The sequence below is a fragment of the Mustela erminea genome, chromosome 14 (genome assembly GCF_009829155.1).
Source record: "Mustela erminea isolate mMusErm1 chromosome 14, mMusErm1.Pri, whole genome shotgun sequence".
In the NCBI taxonomy this organism is placed as follows: Eukaryota; Metazoa; Chordata; class Mammalia; order Carnivora; family Mustelidae; genus Mustela; species Mustela erminea.
This window is the reverse complement of record NC_045627.1, coordinates 78,879,999-78,894,714: the sequence shown is the minus strand read 5'-3', so window position 1 is coordinate 78,894,714 and position 14,716 is coordinate 78,879,999. Positions and strand designations below refer to the sequence as shown.

At 39.1% G+C, this 14,716-nt stretch overlaps 1 protein-coding gene across 1 annotated transcript in view; it reads left to right on the top strand.

Annotated features, from left to right (window-relative positions):
• The first annotated feature begins 357 nt into the window (after positions 1-357).
• The window catches only part of PDZD8 (PDZ domain containing 8), a 74,051-nt gene continuing 59,692 nt past the window's right edge, over positions 358-14,716 (top strand). Inside the window, exon 1 of the mRNA XM_032312039.1 lies at positions 358-1,260. Within this exon, the coding sequence (XP_032167930.1) occupies positions 389-1,260 (872 nt within the window). The 5' untranslated portion in view covers positions 358-388. The remainder of the gene's footprint in view (positions 1,261-14,716) is intronic.

Sequence of the window (14,716 nt, the reverse complement as noted above, 5' to 3'; positions counted from 1 at the left end):
GAAGAGGGACCCGCGTACGCGCGCCCGGGCGCAGAGTGCCAGGCGACACCGCCGGGAGCGAGCACGCCCCTGACGTCACGCGCCGTTCGTCCAATGAGCACAGGCCGGAGGGCGTGCCGTTCCGCCCCCTCCGCCCCGCCGCCGCCGTCGCGGCTGCCGCCGCCACAGCAGCCGCGTCCCGGAGTGTCTGAGGAGTTGCGGGCCGCTGCGGGCTCGGGCGTCGCACCGCGCCTGCCGGAGCCGCCGAACGAGGCCCAGGGAGCCGCCTGCCCCAACCCCGCCGCCCGATGTCCTCAAGATGGAGGCAGCGGGGGCGGCGACGTGAAGAGAGCGGCGCTGTGGGCGCGGGAGCGGGGGCCCGGGCGGCCCGGGCGGAGGCGGTGCCGGGATGGGGCTGCTGCTCATGATTCTGGCGTCGGCCGTGCTGGGCTCCTTCCTCACGCTCCTCACCCAGTTCTTGCTGCTGTACCGCAAACAGCCCGAGCCGCCGCCGGACGAGGCGGCCCGCGCGGGCGACGGCTTCCGCTACATCAAGCCGGTGCCGGGCCTGGCCCTGAGGGAGTACCTTTATGGCGGCGGCGGGGCTGAGGAGCCCTCCGGCGGGCCCCCCGAGGGCGGCGCGACCCCGGCCCCGGCCCTGGAGACCCCCGCCCCGCCGACGCGGGAGACCTGCTACTTCCTCAACGCCACCATCCTGTTCCTGTTCCGGGAGCTGCGGGACACCGCACTGGCTCGCCGCTGGGTCACCAAGAAGATCAAGGTGGAGTTCGAGGAGCTGCTGCAGACCAAGACGGCCGGGCGCCTGCTGGAGGGGCTGAGTCTGCGGGACGTGTTCCTGGGCGAGACGGTGCCCTTCATCAAGACCATCCGCCTCCTGCGGCCGGTGGTGCCCTCGGCCAGCGGGGAGTCGGACGGCCCCGAGGGGGAGACCCTGCCCGCCACCTCCCCCGAGGAGCTGGCCTTCGAGGCGGAGGTGGAGTACAACGGGGGCTTCCACCTGGCCATCGACGTGGACCTGGTCTTCGGCAAGTCCGCCTACCTGTTCGTCAAGCTGTCCCGGGTCGTGGGGAGGCTGCGCTTCGTCCTCACGCGCGTGCCCTTCACCCACTGGTTCTTCTCCTTCGTGGAGGACCCGCTGATCGACTTTGAGGTGCGCTCCCAGTTTGAAGGGCGGCCTATGCCCCAGCTCACCTCCATCATCGTCAACCAGCTCAAGAAGATCATCAAGCGCAAGCACACTCTCCCGAGTTACAAGATCAGGTGAGAGGGAGGGAGGTGAGGGAAGGACACCCCTCGGGCGCGGGGACCTAGGCGCGGGGGATCCGGGCCTGGGCGCGGTGCTGCCGCCTGCGTGCAATGGGAAGGGCAGAGGCTCCTCCCCAGCCTTTGCTTTTCCAGGGATCTCCCCAACCCTGGCGGGACACTACCCGGGGAGGGAGGCGAGTAGCGCATACATTCGTCGCTGCCAGAGGGCATCAGGATGAGCCAGAAGCCTTCTCGCGTGTTCGTGGGCACTCAGGGTGCTGTCGGCGTGGGTAGGAGCAGCACGTTGAAAATGGCAGGGCGGCCGGCCCCCCTCGTCGGCTTTGGGACTGGTGAGAAACGGGTCCTGTCTGTGGTTGCGGCATTGAGGGCGGTTTTGCAGCATCACCTTGACCGCGTTGAGAAATTGTTGCCGGACCCAAAGTACAGGCATGGGAAAGAAGTGTGGGGAGCCCGAGGCTGTTGTATTTTGCAACTGCAGGCCACTTTTGCAGTTGGCGCTTTGGCAACTTTCAGGGCAGAGATGCAGTATGTGTTGTAAAGGAATACTTCCCACAGCGAATTGAAAGCCGGTTGGGAGCCTCTACCTGTGGTAGTTCTCTGTAGGTTTTGTGTTAATGTCATCTTCCCCTTTGGGGTAGGTTCTGTAGCACAGACTTAGATGCTGCCCGTGGTGTGTCGGCTCTGGCTGCGAGTTTCTCACACAGTACCTGAGATCAGCCTGCAGATGGAATGTTAATGATCGGTAGTAATTGCAACTTTCTAAAGCTCTCCTGTATGTGGTGGCTTCATTTTCATTGAGTATACTGTTTTGATTAATGGTCCAGGGTTTTTGGTTTTGGGTGGCTTGTTTGTTTGTTTGAACGGGAAAGGAAGTTTTGTAGGGATGGGGCTTCATCTACTTTAGTCTGAATTGTTGGAGTGGAAAGGGTCCTACATGGCTGTTTCTTCAAAATCAACTGAATTTCTTATGTCACTTTCGGTCCTCTAATTTTCTGTTCATTAAAATGCTTGACTCTTGGATTTGTCCTTCCTTATAGAAGTGTGTCAGTCTGGTGTTTGTCTTACCTAGTGTCCTCTAGTTGCATATTTCTGGATCACTAATTTTCTACCAAAGTGTCAAACAACAGTGACCCAGGTAATCCAGAGATATTTTGTATTTGGGTTCGTGATGGGTTATTGACTTGTGTATGTTGCAGATAGGCCTTCCTAATTATGTTTTGTTTAGGCTAATAGCATAGAGTGAAAGCTTAAAACTGTCGAGTGGCAGGAGAAATTTACTTTATAATGGATATAGTTCCATAGATTTGCAGAGGGTGGTGAACTGGTTGTTCACTGTGTTTGATTTCCCATTCTGTGAAGAACAACATACTTTGCGAAACCTACGCTTCAAGCTTTGGAATGTAAGTGACTAAATTATAAATGAGTTCTGGTATCTAACCAGTGAGATGTTTATTTATAGTAATGTGTTGCTAGGAAAGTAATGAGAAAAAATTACAGATTTTGGTATTCTGTTTTCTGGGTAACTTTCAGGTAATAAAATTTGAGTACGCTCTTATTTGGGGGGTTATTTGCAGAATTGATTATTCTGCAAAGAACAATTAGGTGGCAATTAGGTTGGCTATCATTTTGAGGGTTCTTTTTTTTTTTTTTAATGTAGACTTGGAATTCAATTAAATCTGAAGGAAGTTATGAATAGCAGGTGTGGAGACATTAGTGGATTTTATTGCTTTGAAGGAACTTTATCATTGAATAGCATCACCATTTAACATACAGCAAAATTGCTTTCATTTACTATGTCCAAAGAGATTTTTTTAAAAACAGCCTGTGTCTGGTTATGTATGATAGTTCAAATTTTAAACCTCAGACATTAAGTAGTCTCCTCCAGAAATGTGCACATTTGTGCTCTTTATATTAGAAGGCATTTCGGTGGTAAATCAGTAAATACTACCAGAATTTACCACTTAATCTGCAAATGTTTGTTGTACACCTGCTATGTGCTTATCATTGTTTAGGTGTTGGGGCTTCAGTACTGAACAGCCTCAACCATTGTGGAGCCTAAAGTTTAATGAGAACTGAGTTAGCAGTACTTAATATGATTTAACTAGAATGTGATTGATTAATGGAAGGTTGAAGTAACTAGGCAGCTGATTTTAGGTAAGTAAAGGAAAATAATAGGAGTGTGAAGATGAAATGGGCTGCTCCAGGAAGTGTTGAGTTCTCTTCTCTATGTAGCTCTTTTGCCAGAAGTATTTTAAGCTACTGATGTTGTGGAGCGGATTCAGATTTCAGTTAAGAGAATGAATTAAAATACATTTAAGATGTATCACAATTCTCTTAATGAGAATTAAAGTAGCTGTTGTTTACCCTTTTATATAGGCAAGGGAGTAGTGCTCAGAGTTGTTAAATAACTTGCTTAAAGTCACACAGCTGTTATGTAGTGAATTCCAGCCCTGATAAAGCCAGAGCTGCCTTTTTCCATTCAACTCTATCACCTTGTTCTTAACATTTTGTTTTTTGTTTTTTAAAAGTACACTATCAATATAACATATATATATGGAGGTAACTTTACAAATCAACTGAGAACTCTGAGAAGAGTGTAACTAAAGATTTTTTTTCTTACATTGGAAATTTTGAGAGCGGATCCTTTAAAGGTTAAATCTTTGGGTGCTGCCCCACATAGTATTTCTTTTTTAATCCAGCAGATTTTGTTTCCAAATAGAAGGTCTGCTAGTTTATCCTTTTTAGCCATCTAATCTGCTTAGAGCTAAAGCAGTAAAGAAAATTCTATCGAGTCTTGGGATCCTTTGGCACTTTAATTATTATATAACAGAAATACCTTGCCAGTTAACGTTGTTGCTTCTCCCCACCCTTTATTTATTTTTCCATTTCATGTTGCTAAAGTGAAGGTGGCCTATGAGGAATGCCAGTTCCTGATGTCTCAATCTAGAGATTCAAGGAGTTCAAGTGGTTGCTTTCTAAGGATTATGATGATTAACACCTCATTTTATCCAACTAACATAGTTTGTAAAACATTATAATATTTTTAAAGGAGTTATAATATTACACATTTCCCATATATTATAATTTAGTCTTATTAATATAATTCTAAGTTCATGTCCCTCAAATGTTGTTTTGAATTTTTTCCCTAAAATGTATACTTTAAAATAGTAAATTAAAGTACTAGTATTGGGTGGGAGCTACCAAGTTTTTTTTTTTATTTTTTAATTAACCCAACAATTAGTCTTAGGAAAGAAAGTTTACCACTAATATTTATGATTACATGAAATCTGAGTAATAGTCTGGGGAAGTTTAGAATTTCGGAGTCACCTACTTGAGATTCTTACTGATGCTTCTCTTCCTAGTCTGTTATTGCTATGTTTTACCCCTGGTTGCATACTGAAAGGCCAAATTCTGTTTGCAGGTACTTTTTATTCGGCCTCATGGTATTTTTGTTTGTTTCGTAATTGCCAGTACTTTAAAAGGGAAGATTTTGCATGATTTGGACTACTGACTTCTCTTCGAAGACATTGGATAATCTTGTTGCACCAGGCCTGCATTCCTTATAGCAATAACAGGTTGGAGAAATAGGTCTGGTAGCAGCTGCAGGAAGTTCTTATGCCCGGTTTATAGTCCCCACCTACTTGCTAATGGTAGTTGTCTGGCCTGGCATCATATGAATTTGAGATCCTTCCTAAATAGGGAGTAATACTGTTGCTAATCAGTGAAAATGGGAAGTACTGGATAGTAAAGGGCGATAATTATTACCCTTCTTTAAACATTATTATCTTTCAAGGGACTTTCATTGAGCAATTTTATTTTATAAAAGACTTTGATATAATGTTGAATTTTTTTAAAAAAATCATTCTACCAGAAGTTTTTTAAGAATCCTTGGAAACATTTTCCATTCTCTGCAGTACATTGGTAGTAAGTGCACAGTAGCTGTTTCTCAGTTGAGTGTGGTGGATTTTTGCTTCGATGTCAAGTGGGTCATTAACTATATACAAATACTTCTCTGATCTACAAATAAGGAGACATCTACTTGTTGATTTTTGAATTTGATGAGTGCGTGTGGAACAAATATTTGGGGGAAACTTCACTCTTCAGGTTCATGGAATATCTTCTGAATATGGCTATTTTTGTCATAACTGTTCCTTTATTTGTGGAAACTTTTTGAATATTCCTGCTGACTAGAGATCAAGGAGGATCACTGTCCCACCAAAGGCAAGGACTGGACTGTATTTAGTTAGGTAGAGCTTCTTAACATGTTTTTATTTACCTGTGTCTTCTCTAAGTATACCATTAATTTCAGAGAACTAAATTAGGCTTGGTCTGGAAAGCCTCATACTGTATAATGTGGTTTTTAATTGAATTATTTTTTCTTTGTCTTATGAGATGAGGAAGAAAAACATTTACTCATACCGTTAATTATAGCTTTCTCATTTTACTGATTATTTGAAGTAAAGTTGTGTGTTTTTTTTTTAAGATTTATTTGTTTTAGAGAGAGAGAGTGCAAGCACATATGTGGGAGGGGCAGAGGGAGAGAGAATCTCAACCAGACTCGGCTCTGAGTGTGAGCCCGACACAGGGCTTGATCGCAGGACCCTGAGATCATCATCTGAGCTGAAACCAAGAGTCAGATGCTTAACTGACTGTGCCACCCAGCCATCCTGTATAGATGAAAAAAAAAAAAACTTTCAAAGTGAATCTACTGAAAGCTGACAAAATCATTTGTAAGTGTCCTGTAGTATATTTATTCACTTAACTCTTCCATACATTTTATGTGGACAACTCTTAAAGGGTGTCTTAGGTTGGAAAATATTTTACAATAGCTTCCAAAATCCTTAGTGATTGTAGGAATTATAGTTTTACTTACTAACATCAGTAGGAAATATAACCTTTGATACTTTGGGAGAGTACAGATAGGGACATTATTATATCACTGTAGCTGTTCTGGAGTAATGATGTAGTGGTAGCTAGTTTTTTAATCTGTTGTGCTTTGGTTTTCCTGCTTCTCACATGAATATCTATATAAACAGAATTGAAAGATCATTGTCTTAGATAAATAAAATTGTTTTTAAAATACATATTTTCAATAACTGTTCCCTAAAGACTAGCATACCTAGTGTTATGGTAGGTGTGGTGAAGGATTAAAATGGTTATAATGTAGTTCATGCTTTTAAGCTGGTTAGTCTTTCTGGAGAAAACAGAACAGTTGAACCTCATTATAATGGCATCTTGGATATATTTGAGACCTTCCGTTTTGTGAGGAACAGAAAGAGGAGAGGTCAGTATCTCTGCTGATGAATGTGTTGTATAATATTTTGTGACCTTAGGTCCTTGGTACACCTAAATATACTCCCATTAATTCTGGTTTTACTTTTTTCAGGTGGGGTTTTCTTAAGCTTTTTTGTGATTTGGACATTTATAACACTTTAGATGGAAAATAACATATTGATAAATTAAATCTCTGCCCTAGAAACGATTCACACATTGGAGGAAAAAGAGTAATTATGAGGAGACTATTAGTTTCTAATGAGTAACGTGCATGTCTGCTGGCTGTCCAGGAAAACCCCAGTTAGTTTCTGGAAATAACCAAAGCCGATCATTATAAAGTAGATTATATGGGAGGGGCATACCCACTGATCAAACACTTAATATTGAGTTATAAATATCACTAATGATTTATCATATGAGGCACAGGCTAGGATAATAAAATCAGTTTGCTAACTATATGCCAAGGACTGTGTGGGCAGTTCTGTACTCTTGCTGCCACAATACTTGAAACTACTGTGTAGGAGAGTTTAGTATCTACAGATGTGGAAACTTGAGACTCAGAGGAGGTTAGTGACTTTCTCAAAAAAACAGTCTGTGTTATTTCTGTAGAAGTAAACAACTGTTACTCTAAAACAAGCTGGTGTTAGTCCTTTTGAGTTAAGCATGGTTTTTACATTTTTAAACTTTACATTTAAAGTTAATCGAAGATGAAGAATGTGAGACACATCATATGCACTCACAGATTCTAAAATATTTACTGTCTGGCCTTTTGTAAAAAAAAAAAAAGTTCTAAACGTTTAAATAAAAAACAAGACAAAAACTATGCTTAAATGCCTACAAAAAAGGAGCAGAGGTACGTATGTGTTGAAAGGTACTTTTTTTGAACGTTTTATCTTTTTGGAGTTTGGAAAGCTAATGGGAAATGTGGCTCTCTGCAGAAAAATGCATAAACAAATTTTCATGTGATTTCATGAAATTTATAGAATACTCAGGGTGCTTAGATTCCAAGTTGAGTAATAAGCACAGACAGAAGGATACAACTTTGTTGCCATAAGTATAACTAAAACTAACATGGTTAAATATTAAACACTTTAATAATTTTGTTGGCCTTCTTAGAAGGCATACGGGACTCATATGGCTCAGGCATTCCTAAAAAATCTCTATCCAAGGAAGTGTAACCAGTCACTCTTTCTCTCTTTTTTTCTCCTCTTAGTAAGATTCCGTATAGCAGGCAGAGGCTTTTTGAATCAGTTGTTCAGTAAGAATACTCAACATTCAAAGATAGAGTTTCTACCACTCAGTACCATGTTTAGAAGTTAAATATTGACCTGACATTTCTTCCTATCAGATTCTCTCTTTTCTCAGAACAGTGTCACCAAGAAACAAGTGCCATTAAATCCCTTGTTCCATTTCTAGAGTCATAGGACCTACCAACACTTGGCATGGCATCAAAGAACATCATACCTCACTGGAAAGTCATAAAGCAACTACCTAGTTATTAGTACAAGTTTTAAAGAAGTTTAGTTTGAAAATGTTTCTTGTCAGATTGCTAAGACTTGTATAAAACGACATACTTACTGTACTTGTACCAGTGAAAATGGAGGAATATGTGTTAATTATTTATCTTCAGATGAGTGGAACTACACGTGCTAAGTAGAGACTGTCACTATTATTGAAATTATTTTATCCTTTTGGGTTGAGGCTATAGGAAAGTACTTAAATTGTATATTCCAGTTGATAGAGCTTTGGGGGTAAAATGTACCTGACTTTAGCACTCTCCCAAGCAAGAGCCCTTGAACAAGAGGCTTTATCTTCCCTAGTCTCAGTTTCCGTATCTGTAAAATGGAAATGGAAATAATATCTATCTAATTGGCAATATTAAATGCCACATATATGATATCTGCTGAATAAAAGTATCTTCCCTTTAGTAACTAATTGAATGTACATATTTATTGATTATCCTACGTCTGTCAGACACATTACTCAAGATGTGTCAGACATTTGCTAGGTGACACTTGTTTCCCCTTTTAAAGGAATGATAAGCTCGTTGTAAAAATTCAGATAGAAAATATGAAATATCAAAGTGAGAAATCTACTTAATATCTTAAAATGGTTAAATTCCCATACTTTTTCTTAAATATAGGATAATTTTTTATTAATTAATAAAAACAGGATCATCCCTTTCTTAGCATCTTGCCCTTTTATTAAAACTTACTGTATCTCTGCTTTTCCAAATATACCCACTTCATTTATTTTAACAGTTTCTTAGAAATACATTGATCAGAAGTGCTATAAGTTAACCAGTTCCTTACTCATTTTTTTCATTTTTCTAATATAAATAATGATACATAAACATCTTCTACCCTTATCTTTGTAGATAATCAGTTTTTCTTCTGATTGTTTCTTCAGGTTGTTTTTTGTTTTTTGTTTGCTGTATTTTTTGCAAATGCACAAATAGTGTTTAGGAACATAAAAAAATTGAAAATGTGCTCCTCTCTCTTTTAATTCCATCCCGCAATATATCCAGTGTTAAGTTTGATGTATACACATAACTCTGCTCAGATACGTATTCAGGCCTCTTGCATGCTGAGGAGGTTCCTCTCTTTTCCTCTCCCATCTTCTATCCCTCTTTCCTTAACAATACATTGAGGGAGCATTATAATAAATGGGACCCTGCAGATTGGTTTGTAAGAGTATGACATGGATATCCTTCCTGGCAGTTTGTATAGGCCCATCCCATTCGCCATTTTATTTCACTCCTGGTCATGTCTCCAGCTTTGACCTTATCTTCTATAACTCTTCCTTTTACTTAGTCTGTTCTGGCCTCCTGGCTGTTCTCACCCTCCACGCATGTGCCCATCACAAGGGTTTTCCTGGTTTTTCTTTAGAAATGTTTTCCCCACAGATAGCCAGAGAGCTCACACCATCATTTTTCATGTCCCTGCTGAAATATCATCTTTTGACTATTCTATATGAGAAAGCACATTCCCCTTTAAATGCCAGAATTTTTTTGTGTATTAACTTTTTATTGACATATATATGTGTGTGTTTGTGTGCATATGTGTGTCTGTGTGTGTCTGTCTATGCAGATAGAAACTGTCCTAATCCTAAGTGTATCCTTGGTAAATTTTCACAAAGTGAACTCAGCTATGTAACTTAAGTACTGGAATTTTGAATTCATTCTAAAGAGCTCTGAATTCTTTGAAATTCTTTGAATTTCATAAACAGATACATGTAACATATTTAACCTTTTTTTTTAAAGGGTAGAAGGTCTTTATTATAAACACATTATAAGTTATAAAATGTTATGTTGTAAATAATGTTATGTTACAATGTTATAAAAACATTATAAGTTAGGTTGCTGATATGTAACCCAATTCTGATTGTAAAATCGGTATTGATAAGGAGTACCTCCTCCCTTTACACACACACACACACACACACACACACACACACACACACACAGAGATTATGCTGATTGTAAGTGTCCAGCAATTCACAGTGCTGAGTTAAGGTCTGTTGGGCACCTTAGGGGCACCAGCTCTCCTTTCATTTCCACAAAAACAAAACACAAATGTGTTTGCAGTCTTCTCTGACACTCCAGAAGCTGTGGCTTTTAATTTCACACTCTTAGGAAAGGTCAATGTAAACTATAGATGATCCTTTCCTTGGACTGATATAGAGTAATAGTAAAACTAATTTTCATTAATCTGGTACATAATTATCAATTTTCATGAAACCAGCAGAATGGTTAGGTTAGTACAGGGATTTTTTTCTTCTCTAATCAAAACATTGGGTATTTATGCCCATGAATTCTTCATGTATTGTTGGGAGAATGGAGGTGACGATATGGTGGGTGGAGTACTGAGATGTCTGTGCTTTGGTTTGCATAGCTTTGAGAAAAGAGCTAGAAATGTCCCTCTGCCCAGCGTAATTAGTCCTTATTGGTATGTACTTAAAAACCAGAAGACTAGGGGTTCGTCAGTTGAGTGGCTCAGCTGGTTAAGCATCTACTCTTGATCCCAGCTCTTGATCTCAGCCCCTCACTGTGCTCTACACTCGGCCTGGAGCCTACTTAACAAAGAGACAAACAAGAATACTGTGATTAGCCCAATAAAAATGTTTTGTTTGGGCTTTTTCCTTTGTATTAAGTATTTGTGTGCATACAGATATTTAAATAGGTATTTGTGACCTCAGTATGTTTAGAAATGGTGTTTCCTATAGGATCAACTCCCATATTGTACCTGTATAATCTGCAATTATAAGTAACTATTGTTTTTTGCTGTAAAATCTTAAATAATAATAATGAGAACATATTTCTATTTAGTAGCTGGCTACAGAAATCTGTATTTTAAAAAATAACTGTGTTCTGTTCTTAAATACAGCCTATTTCATGCAGACATCAACATCTACTAAATAGTGCACCTGGTATTTGTGTTGTGTGCTTACTGTCTTTCCACACAATAGTCTTTCATATATACTCAGTTATACCCCTACTCATTACTAAGGATGATCGTGGTTGCTGACTACACAGTCTTGCTACATTAGTTATTTGGTCAAGCAAGTAAATAATTCAAAGCTTTTAGTTCTGTGAAACTTGCTGTGGCTAAAGTAAGAGCCATCTGTCATAACTAATTTCAATGTATGATAATCATTTTTATAATGCACTGAAAACCTCATTTTGTTCTTATCATAAGTATAATATTCTGTAAGATTTAGGGCAGGTGATGTTATTTTAATATTTGGAAAGATCATTAGTTCTCAGTTAAAGTTTTTAACTTTGGGTTTTAAACAGGACTAAAGTTTGACATGGAAAGAATTTAAACGTTTGTAGCAAACCACATGTCCTTATATTTACTAATTCTGAAGTGGTAGATAGCACAGATTTTATGTAGTCCAAGCATGTTGAAATTAATCAAATTTAAGGAGAAAATTCCTGACAGTCTTAGTCTGTGATAAAGCCCATGAATACAATTAATCTAAATTATAGGCCATTTTTTTTTTTTTTAGTAATTGTTTATTTGAAATATCTGGGTAAATTATTCAAAATGTTTGGATTTTTTTTTTAGTGCTATAGACTTAGGATTTGGACTTGTTATTTCAAAAATCATGCCGGTCAACAAGCATTTATTAGGCCAGGCTTTCTGGTAATAATTGTTGGAGCCTTGGGGATACTTTGTGCAGTTAAGGTTTCTTTCGAAAGTAACTCAGCCTCTTGTCCTGCAACAACAGTATTAGATGGCTGGGAATTTCTCTTTTACTTCTAGAATTACTATTGATTTGTTGATTTAGTGTATTTTTAGGCAAGTCATGCAACTTGTTATTTTTAAGACTGAATGAAAATAAAAAGTTTTAAAAATTCGTAGAAAAGAGAATGATGTAATTATGAGGTGGCATTATTCACTTACCTTATTTGTTTAGAGGTCTCATGTAGAGAGTCTCTCAAATGTGCAACTACAGTAGTAAGTAAAAATTTAGTAAGTTCCAACTTTAGTAAGAGAACCAGAGATACAGATAATACTAAAACCATTTATGTTTCAGGATATGGTGTGCTACTTTTATTTGGATAGAGAAAAAATTAGGAAAAGCTGGACATTTATATAACCTTAAAGAACTAACTTTTCTCCTGATTTCTCTTGTTTAGATTTTATGCTGTCCCTTCATGTCTCTAATGGAGTTTTGTCTATTTGATACATCTAACTGGCTTAAGATCAGACATCTGTATTACGTAGGTCATTGGTTATGTCTTTACCGTAGTTGGGAAGTGATCATTTTTGCTTTAAGATGTTTTCTCTTTATGCATCCACTAAGACTTAAGAAGAGGCTCAGTTTACTTCATAAGTAAACTTTGTCCAGTGCACTATATACTGTAAAGAGAATTAGTGCTAAGAGGGAATAAATAAAACAAATATAAATAAAACAAATAAAATTCCTTCGATATTTTTTCTTTTAATCTAGTACTGAGAAACAATGTACTTAAAGTAAGATAGAGGGTTAGAACTTAGAGTTTAAGAATTGCCATGATAGCTGTTAACCTTCTAACTTAAGTGGTTTTCAGAGTGTGGCTTGGGGACCACTTTGGATCTCCAAGACCCTTGCGGAACGGGTCTACTATGTCAAAACCATTCTCATAATAATTCAGAAAAAGTGCTATTTGCCTTTTTTAGCCTTATTCTTTCACAAGTGTACAGTGGGGTTTTCCAGGATTTACATAATGTGTGATGATTTTATCACCCTGACAGCAAATGAAATGTGAACTTGTGTATTCTTCTGTTTAAAATAATGTTATTTGGGGGGGCACCTTGGTGCCAGAGGGAGAGAGACAAGTAGACTCCCTGCTGAGCAGGAAGCTGTCAGTGGGATGTGGCTTGATCCCAGGAAGAGGATTATGACCTGAGCCTGGAAAGAAAGTTGCTTAACCAACTGAGCCACCCAGGCACCCCTAAAAGTGTTTATTTTTAATTTCTACTGTGGTAAATGCATGTATAAACCATATAAACAGTCAGTCTTTATATTCCTTAATGTTTTAAAATGTGTAGGGGTCCTGTGAGCAAAATACAAAAAACTGCTGCTTTAATGTTATTTATTTTTACCATATGGGAAGGAGATATCCCTCTTATATCACTCTCTGAGTCAGCTCTAATGAACATTACATACATACATTATTTTCAATTGATTTATAGTATTTACATCTTGGTGTTATGAGGAGCACAGGTTTGAGTGGATCTGTTGCAGTTATGATTATGAAAGCCACTTGAACTTCCTCATCCTTTGTTTCTTCATATGTAAATAAGATTTACGGTGTTACACATTGTTATGAGTCATGAGAATCAAGGATGTATATGAAAGTATTATATCATTCACAGACATGCTAGAAATCAATAAAGTAGCAATTTTTGTATTCTTTTATTCAAAGGTATGGTGTTGGGGGAGCTGGTAGAGAGGAGTAGGAGTTTGGATTTGAGGACGGTTCTAATGGTTCTGCCTTTTCTCCCCCTGCTTTGTGAAAGCTGAGAATTTCACTTTTATTGATCATAGGCTATGGTAAGGGACCCTCATGTGTGAGTTGCAATGAGCATAAAAAGACAGGAGATTTATCATATATGTTCAGGAGGATTACTTTGGTTGCTGAGTGGTTCATCTCATTTGACACTGTATCTCTCCCATGCATAGGATATCAGTTACCATTGAACTCAAAGGTGAGTTCTATTATGAGGGACCTGTGGCCTCTGTTACCACTCTTTTATTCAGTGTATACAGTGTATATCTAAAACCACATCAGAAAATTGTGAGGCATTTTAGATCTTGATTCTTCTGTGCAGAATTAGGAGTTTGGATAAAAGTGAATATTTCGTATTAAGTAGAGTGTAGGTGGATGATTGGGAAGAAATTTTTATAACTGTGTTTGTTGTCCTTATTCTTATTAGTTTCATAATTATTCATGGGTACTTTTTTCTTCTTACAAGTACAGGAATTAAAATCACTTTCCCAAGTATAGACTCTGTCAGCATGGTACACATCTAGGAATTCCATAAATAGAACAATTCTCCATAGGTTTCCATAAGTCAGTGTCTTTTACTATATTCAGCTTTAATATATGCTTCAGTTATAAAGCTTAATGATGGAGAGGCAGAAGAGTAACGCCTGAGGTAGGGAGGCATGCTGGCTGTTACTAGTTTCCCTGCACTTGCAAGTTGATATTCTCAGAAAAAACACAATTTTTAAAAATCAACTGGTGTAATGACTGAAATCATGGCCATATGGAATCTAATCTCCAAGGAAGGCCAACAGCTATGACCTTGAACATCATACTTGGTGAATGCAGACTCCTGAAATGGTTGTTTTTTGAAGGGAAGGAGTTGTTTCTGTGGTATGTCTCTAGGAGACCAACCTTAAAATAGGTAAATAGAAAGTTTGGTAGGAAATATTTCTGGAGCACCTCCCTGTGCCTAATGCTTTATGTGAATCTTCTCGTCTAATCCTTACAGTAACCTTATAATATAGGTAGTAATTATTATCTTACTTTTACAGATGAAGAAACTGAGGCTCTCAAAGTTGAAGTAGCTTGCCCAAGGTCATAAAGCTAGCAGATGTAAGAAACAAAATTCAAAACCCAGCACTGACTCTAAAACTTGTGTGCTCAACAGTGCCTTAAACCGCCTTGTCAAAAAGAAGC